The sequence below is a fragment of the Etheostoma spectabile genome, chromosome 6 (assembly GCF_008692095.1).
Source record: "Etheostoma spectabile isolate EspeVRDwgs_2016 chromosome 6, UIUC_Espe_1.0, whole genome shotgun sequence".
Taxonomy (NCBI): Eukaryota; Metazoa; Chordata; class Actinopteri; order Perciformes; family Percidae; genus Etheostoma; species Etheostoma spectabile.
Genome location: NC_045738.1, coordinates 2,673,714 through 2,682,278, shown reverse-complemented (window position 1 = coordinate 2,682,278; position 8,565 = coordinate 2,673,714). Strand labels below are relative to the sequence as shown.

The following is an 8,565-nucleotide window of genomic DNA, read 5'->3' as shown; positions in this document are numbered from 1 at the left end:
TGTATTTATATATATATATATATATACACACACACACAAACACACACACACACACACACACACTACTCATGAATGAAGACTACAGATTTAAGGTTCAACAACTTTATTAATCTATTATCATTTCAAATACATTACAAACCAACCCTCACTAATTGTAAGTGATGTAGACAATATGCAGCAGAAGTATTGATTCAAAGGTGGAATGAAAACTTAAATTTTAGAAAGGCTAAAACACATTACAGTATATGTTAACATTGTAATTTTAAGTATAACACATATCTAACTTAATCCTATAATTCTGCTTACCTGTTGGCCAGGGTCTGGACTTCAGACCTCTTTTCCTTGTAGATGGTCTTGTAGCCTTGAATGAAGGACAGGTAGGACTTAGGTGTGACGTGGGTCGAGCGTCGGTATCTAGATTTAAATTAAATTACAGTAGGTTAATTTCATCTAATAAAAAGCAGGAGAATCATTCTTTGCTTATGTAGGTCTGGAGGATGGTGGTGTTTGGTCTTGGGGGGGATGTGGATGGGGGATCTGAGTGTTGCAGTGAATAGTGAGGCATGGGACAGAATCTCTAGGAATGTTGGAGCTGTCTCGCGTGATGTTGGGGTGATCCTCATTCAGTTCAGGATTGTGCATCGCTTCTGTTGGATTCCCTCCAGATTGTGTAGAATTTGTCTGAAAGACATACTGGGTTGTTGGGGGTGGGTGGACGAGTTGCTTCTTGTCCTGTGGTCCAGTAGTGAGGTCTAGGAGTTTTGGATCAGGATGCATGGTGGCCTGTGTCAGATTGCAGGAACCGGGTTCCATTCAGCCCAAGACTGTTTGTTCTGGGGGATGGGTCGGTTCTAAGCGAAAGGATGGGCACATGGGAGGCTGGGTCCAAACTGGTTTAAAGATGTCCAGGTGGATTTGTTTTGACAGGATGGAGGAATGTGGAGGTGTTGTTGGTTTGAGAGTGGGCTCGCGGGATGGTTGGGGTTGCTGCGTTTGGGGGTGTGTTGCATAGACGGTTTTCCAGTTCGGATGTCTGCATTAGAAAATAAGGAAATAACCTGAGCTTTCTGGGGGGCTTCTGGGAGGCTTTGTGCTGGGGAGCGATGTGTATGGTAGGATTATGGTGTTTCCATTTATACTTACAGTATGTATGTTTGGTTTATGGTTTATTGTCTGTTTTGTTGTTGTGTTGTGTGGTCTTGAGCAATGCTGTGTCTATCTTTGTTTGGGTGGTTGATGGGCACAACGGGGGGTTGTATGTTTAAATTGTAAATTGTATGTTTTGTTTTGTAAATAGCATACGTAGCATTTGCACAAAGTTTTCATTTCTATTTTTGTATTATCAGCTCTCTAATAAAGTCATAAAATGCTCTCAAAAAATATAAATAGTACCTATATAAATAAATAAAGATACGCTCTTGTATTACTAACAGTATTTATCAAACTGTCTGATTGCTGCCTTAGATACAGAGAGGCAATCTGTTTAACAAAACACTGTACCTTTGGAAGTAGTCCACACACTTCTCTGCCACGCCATCCTGAAAGGAACCCATGCACTGGACTACCTCCTTTTTAACCTCGGGTGAGCAGTCAATATCATAGACTGACAGGAAGTGCTCTGAAACTGGACCAAAAGATGGAGGAGGGAGAATGAGAGACAGCTGAATTAAGTGGAGAAACCTACAGAGAGAGTTGACATTGATTACTGAAACCAGCTTCTTTACTGCTCAATTCTGACATGCTGTAAGAAATTCAAATTGATTGTTTTCCAAACAGGAATTACTGAGTGTAATTGCATGGGACATTATGGATTATTGGTTACATGTAATACTGCAACATCTGTGTCATTCTTCTGTTGATGATTTGACAAAATATGGAATGGACATTCAGAAACAGAAGGAGACAGCAGGAGATAATTCGATAATGTGGTGCAAGATTTGTTTTTCAGGACAACATTAGATGCACAGATAATAAATAACTGAAAAAATTAAGACTTGTTATATTTGTTTGTATTAAAAATGTATTTGCCATCTATATCAGTATCGGTTAAAGGCAACATTCTGAAGCAACGCCTATGAGATCAATCATAGACATTAATGAAGGACAAATTATAGATGAGGAAATGGCAGCATGGATTCCCAGAAGTCTGAGTTGTCTAACAAAGATAATTTGAAAAGTTCTATTTTGTTCTGACTTTCAGTAATCAGAAAGCACATAGGACACACTGTGAACAAGCTGACTGTGATAATTGAAAGTTGTAATATTCAAGTTCAATCAGATTTTACAGCACCAAAAAAATTACAGCAGCCACTCTAGAATGGAAGATAGAGTACAGGGATGCATATTGGGGAAACAAATGCTACCAGGCAGCTCATATCAATATAAAATAAAAATTGTCTGTGAAATGTACCTGCAACAAGAGCATCTTTTGGCCACCGGCTGAACCAGTCCATGGTGCAACCAGATATCAATGCAGGAAACTTTAAGGCTCGGTTGCGAAACTTTTCCCCAACGGGCGAGAAGCACAGAACAACATGGAGATTATGTCGGACTCTTGACATGAAATACTCATAAAGATTTTCATTAGTCGGCGGTCGTCTGGGAAACTCCCGCTTCATAACAGGGATGAGATCACTGAGGATCTCGTCAATCTCATCACGAGCGAACAAGTTGGACACCTGAGGATAGAAACACACACAATAATGTCAAATTACATGATCTAACCAGCTTTATGTCTCTTTTTAAGTTTTTTGTCCTAAAAAATACTGGCTGAACTGTGTCAGTAGATTTGTCTGGGATAAATGATTTTGTTTGATTTAATCTACCCCTTTGTCTTTTTAATTTTGTTCCTGTGGACACAAAATTAAAATGCAATTTTAACCATTTAACGATGTCTACTTTCTCTTTAATATATGCTTTGTAAGCAGTACTTGTGGTGGTAGTTCTTTTTTCAATTCAACTTCAACATACAATTTCAAATGTTTTCTTACAGCACTCTGGTACTGCCTGTTTAGTATGACAAATGAGGGCTTAATTCAATCTTGAATTTCTCATGCAGACTAGACTTTCAAATAATAATCTTTAATTGGAGACAATTAGTGGCAAAATTAAGAGAAGCACAATTTGAAAAAAGGTCTTCCAAACAGTAACATGGCCAGGTAATGAATGAATTCAAATTTTATGATTCCCATATTTAAAATTAACCACTGAAGTGCTGAGATTTCTTTGATTAATTTCTTATGTTGAGTATATGTCATCTTGTGCTCAACTTTCCAACTACTCCGTTTTACTTCTGGCATTTGTCTCTAGCTCTTTATTAATTCTGTATTGCCTAGCAGCTGGTTAATGTACATAATTATGGGGTTTAAACAGTGTTTCTAATTTATTTAATGTAGTTGTGGACATTTTTATTTTTCAATTGGTTAGACACAGAGTTGCTCGCACTTGTTGAAACACAGCTCATCTAACGTATTGCCTTAGCCTGGTGTTGGGAAATCAAACAAAAAAATCTTCATTATGGAATCACACACACAATTTGTCCAGGTTTGACAGGAAGGGGATAGTGGCACTGCATCCTTTCACACATTTTTTGTGCCTTTTTACCAAATCACTAGTTAACAAGAGAGCGGGTAACAGAGGAAAGAGAGCAGGAAAGAGCCTTGGGGTGGTGTTGTGATAAAAAGCACCATGTCTCTAACCATCTGCAGGGTTACTCTCACATATTACAACAACCTCACACTAACAGCTCGCTCTTCCTCTTTATTTCTCTCTCTGTCACTGTTTCTCACACGCAGTCATCGTACTGTAACACTTCTGCAGCACAAACCTCTCACACACACACACTCACTTACTCACACACTCACACACACTCACACACACACACACACACACACACACACACACACAACCTGATCACAAACACCTAGACACAAACTCTGGTCCCCACTTCTATTTACCTCCCTGGTAAAGCACTTGCTGCTTAAATTGTGATTCAGAATGGAGGTAGAGGCAGGGGAGAAGTAGGGGCCGGAGGTGGAACAGTGGGTGGATACGGATGCTATTGTGATAAGGCAGAGAGTGAGCAACAGAAATTAAAAGAGAGATTAGAAAAAACAATAGGCTAACGGAAAATGAGGAAGACAGAAAAGAAAAAAATGAGAAAAGAGTAAATAGTCTTCAGTTCACCGATTACAGTTTCCAGAATGCGGCTGCACCCTGCTGACAGGAAAAGGCGCTATGACCACATCACCCTGTACTGTCGTCTCTCCACTGGCTGCCTGTCGTTTTTGAGTTCATTTAAGATCTTATGTGTTGTTTTTAAATCCTGAATGGGCTGGCACCATCATATTTATCCGATTGCTGGTTTTGCACACTCCGTCAGAGCACTTAGGTCCGCTGACCAGGTGCTTTTAGACTGTCCCAGAACAAGACTGAAGACCAGAGGGGACAGAGCTTTCTCGTGGCAGGTCCAAGCTCTGGAACTCTCTCCCCCTGAACATTAAGCAGCTTCCTCTATTGAGAGTTTTAAATCACTTTTTAAAAACTCATCTCTTTGCACTGGCTTTTAACACAAGCTGAGCTGTGACATTTTTGTGGTTGTATTGATTCGAGCAAAGCTTTCTATCTGTTGTATTTTTGTTGTTTTTTGGCATATTCAATTTTATCTGGATATTTGTTATGCCTTCTTCTTATGTTGTTATTTATAATTGTACAGCACTTTGGGGCGGTAGTGACTGTTTGTAAATGTGCTATATAAATAAACTTTGACCTTGACCTTGACCTTGAAATAAGAAGGTAACAAAAGGTGAAAGAAGGGAAAATCTGGAAAGAAATATGAGGTAAAGAAAAGATAAGGGTACAAAGCACCCAGGGCTGTTATCACTGGCTGCTCGTATTGCTAAAATGTTGATAATAATGTACACAACCAATAGGGGAAGAGGATAGTGATGTGTAATGGCACGTAAATCAGCCAATGAATGCAAAACATATGGCTGGTTTGAAAGCTAATTTTAGGATTTAACAAACATCAATTGTGTTGCATCAAACATTCTTTTCAATGTGAGAAAACATAAAAGATGGGCTTAATGCTTAGCATTAAGATGCTGTTATAAAATGGGGCCATGTCGGATTAGAAGTACATAACATAAAGATCACAGAACACAAACATCTAAGCGGTGGGAGTTGAGAAATAGTTGCAAGTCTCTCATGTCAGCACAAAGCAGTAATACAAGTGACAGCCTGATGGAGAAGTATCTGGGAGCAAGATACTGTATATGATTTAAATAGCTTGACATTAGGCGTGTTTAAAATAAGTAGTTCACTCAGCACATTTAATTAATGTTTCTCCAAAAATCTGTTGTTTACAGGACTTGACATAATACTAGAATGTGCCAACACTATTTTGTAAATGCCTACAACAGATTGTTTTTTACCAGCTAATTAGCTTATACCAGGCAGTTTCCTGAATGATCTTGTAATGCTCACACTAACTATTTTAACTTAACTTATGTTATCTTTAAAGTTGCTATTCACAGATCCCTTTTTTAATTTTATTGTGATGGCATATTTGGTGATGAGGTCATTGCTATGGCATTTTTGTTGTTCTGTCCTTTAATATGAATTAAGACCATTAGGAAGGAGGAGAAAGGATTACCCAAAGAGGAGATGTAAAGTAAATTTGGATGATGACGAAGGAGTTTAGATGCCCTTATTATGCAGGGGAAAAACACAGGGAAATGAGGGATGAGATGAGAGGAATTGGCAAAGGCAAAGAGGACAACAGTGAAGTAAGACCAGACAGAGGAGGAAGGGAATAAGAGGACAACAAGGGGAAATATCACAGTCAGAACATCAAGAAAGCCAGAAGGAAAAACAGACAATGAGAGGAAAAGGCAAAGGATGAGTGGGAACAGGAAGGAACAGCACATGAGGGGGAGTTCTGTAAGTGTTGAGGAAAATATGTATGAGAAAGAGGAAAGGAGGGAGCTAAAGAGGATAGTAAGTTAGAGGATCAGAGAAAAGAGCTTTGGAAATGTTTTATTTGACCCAGTAACACACAGCCACTGGGATCCAGTACAATGGTGATGATTCTGGGACTGCAGCAGAGAAATGTGTAAACCTGACCTTAAAGCTACCTCCTGCTGCTGTTAATACAGTAATACAGGAAAAATACTATTCTGCAGCTTAAATGCAAAGCAATGCAGCTCTAGCTGTATCTGTCTCTTCTGTTACAGCTTCATTACATCCAAATCAATGAGAAAATATTTGTGAAATACTATCACATTGACAGCAAACATGCAATTTGCTTTTTAATTGGATTGAATTGAGATAAACTGCACTACTCATAAACCAGAAAGAGACAACATGGTTTCTTGTCTGTGCTGTCGCTGACTTCGTATCAAAAGTGAATGCTAGCTTTTGTGCTAAAAAACCCAAAATTGTGTCCATGTGATTATCTGAGTCAGTGTAGCAGCTTTGTATATCAACAGTAGGCTTCCCTCATAATAAAGGGTATGTGTTTATTATCAAAACCACTGTAAAAGTACATGTGTGCCAGGACATTCATCAAAAGATAATTTCCCCGGGCACCACTCTTAATATTGAATTTGTCTGTTTTTCATACCCTCAAAACATGTCTAATATACTGTATGTATTTGTATATGTCTAAACTATATGGCTGGTATGTTTCCTATGAGCCAGAATTTAGATTTCCTGTGTTTTTTCCTAGTTCACAGCACCAAACCAAGGGGGAACTTTTACTATGACAAGAATTGAACTCTGAAATCTTATCAGCTGCTTTCTTCTTTCTTCTTAAATGTATTTAGCATATTTAACAACTTCCCATTAAATTGTGAAGTTTATATTATTATATCAATGTATGTATGTGTGATTTTGTGTGTTATTTCTATGTCTGTGTTTCTGACCTCTCCAGATGACAGGACGTTGTTCATGTACTCAAGGTAGGACTCGTCTTTGACTTCATTGTCAGTAAAGAGGAAGCTGATGCCTTTGCCATTTTGGCCAGCTGTTCTGTACAAACCCTTCAGGTCATCCATTAGGTTGGCTGTGTTGTATGAGCTGCCAAAAAACAGAATACATAAAATAAATACGTAATTAGAGATGGAAAAAATCAAGTGTGAAAGTAGAAGTTGAATGGGTAGAATAATTGCATAAAACATGGATGAGAAACTAAATGAAGAGAAGCAACAGAGTAACACAGTCAGGATGACAGTAATATTTAAAAGGGATATTTAACATGAATGAAATAAAAAAGTTAGGTTTCAGATGAGAGTTGAACTGAGTCTGCATGAGAAATAGAGACATAACTGTACTGGATGTGCGTGGGACAGGCAACTGTCTGTGTGTGTAGAAAAAGAGAAAAATATCAAGGTGCCTGTTTTGTGCCAACAGGGCTATGAAGTCCAGAGGCTTAGACATATTGATCCCAAACACTAAAATCTGTGAGGAAAAAAGCACAAGACTGGAAATATGAAGGCGACAAATGCACATGCGGGACTGAGGAAGAAAAACATTTGACAGGTTGGGAGAGCCAGAGAGAGAGAGGCAGGTGCCTGTTGGTCTCTTCATTAAACATACTGTAACAAGCCAGCGATACATGGTGCCGCGCTTTAGGGATAGCTTTGCAAATTGACTCAAATTGACTACATATTTTTGTTATAAAGTGACTCTGTATCATTCAAAAGTCATAGAACCTGAACAACTTTATGTTGCAGATGTGTGTGTGCATGCATATACGCCTATTGTATGTGAGCATTACCGTGTGAGAGTGATCTGGAAGATCTTGTATCCAGCTATGAATGAAGCCAGTCTGGTCAGGCTCTGTTTGCCTGAACCCCCAACACCCACCAACAAGGCGTTACCTCCAGGTGTCCGGATTATCCTCGACACCTACATACACAAAACCAAACATACACATAAATCTATAATTAATAACGGGAAAATCTATATGTGACAAGTTGCAAGTGCAAACAGCAAGAGAGATAGAAAGGGAGATGTAGTGCAAAGTGAGAAAGCAAGCAAGCATTTTACAGTTTTTTTCAATTGCTATGACAATATTTTTAATACCTTGAAAATTTTCCTAAACTCTTGACGCACCAACACACAACTGGCAAAACGGATAACTTTACGCTTAAAATCACACATTGTAAACTAAACTCTAACACTAATTTTCAAAATACTATAACACAATACACTATCTACCTACCAATCTATCTATCTACCAATATATCTACCAAAACCCTGCAAACATGTCTCACAATCAAATAATTCTTTCAAAACAATAACACATGTTCTCTCTCAACAGGAACATTTAGTCAGTCATGGCCCAGTGTCATAAAAACACTAATATCAGGGGAATTACAAAATGTGCATTATTTTATGTGTCAGGTCTGCCCTTATACAATAGATTATAGTATATTGTATTGACCATAGTTTGTGTTTTACATTGCAGTTTCACTTGAAGCCTCTCTACATTTTTCTTTTGTTAGGTTTAGTAAATGGATGCATTTTTTTTCTTTTGTTGCAGAAATTCAATACAAAAATGAA

At 38.3% G+C, this 8,565-nt stretch overlaps 1 protein-coding gene across 2 annotated transcripts in view; it reads right to left on the bottom strand.

Annotated features, from left to right (window-relative positions):
• The window catches only part of dnah5 (dynein, axonemal, heavy chain 5), a 120,223-nt gene that overhangs the window by 53,685 nt on the left and 57,973 nt on the right, over positions 1 to 8,565 (bottom strand). For both annotated transcript variants that reach the window (XM_032517722.1, XM_032517723.1), the window contains 5 exons: positions 7,778 to 7,908; positions 6,924 to 7,077; positions 2,411 to 2,678; positions 1,501 to 1,624; positions 307 to 414 (listed from right to left, as the gene is read on the bottom strand). In XM_032517722.1, the coding sequence (XP_032373613.1) occupies positions 307 to 414; positions 1,501 to 1,624; positions 2,411 to 2,678; positions 6,924 to 7,077; positions 7,778 to 7,908 (785 nt within the window). The remainder of the gene's footprint in view (positions 1 to 306; positions 415 to 1,500; positions 1,625 to 2,410; positions 2,679 to 6,923; positions 7,078 to 7,777; positions 7,909 to 8,565) is intronic.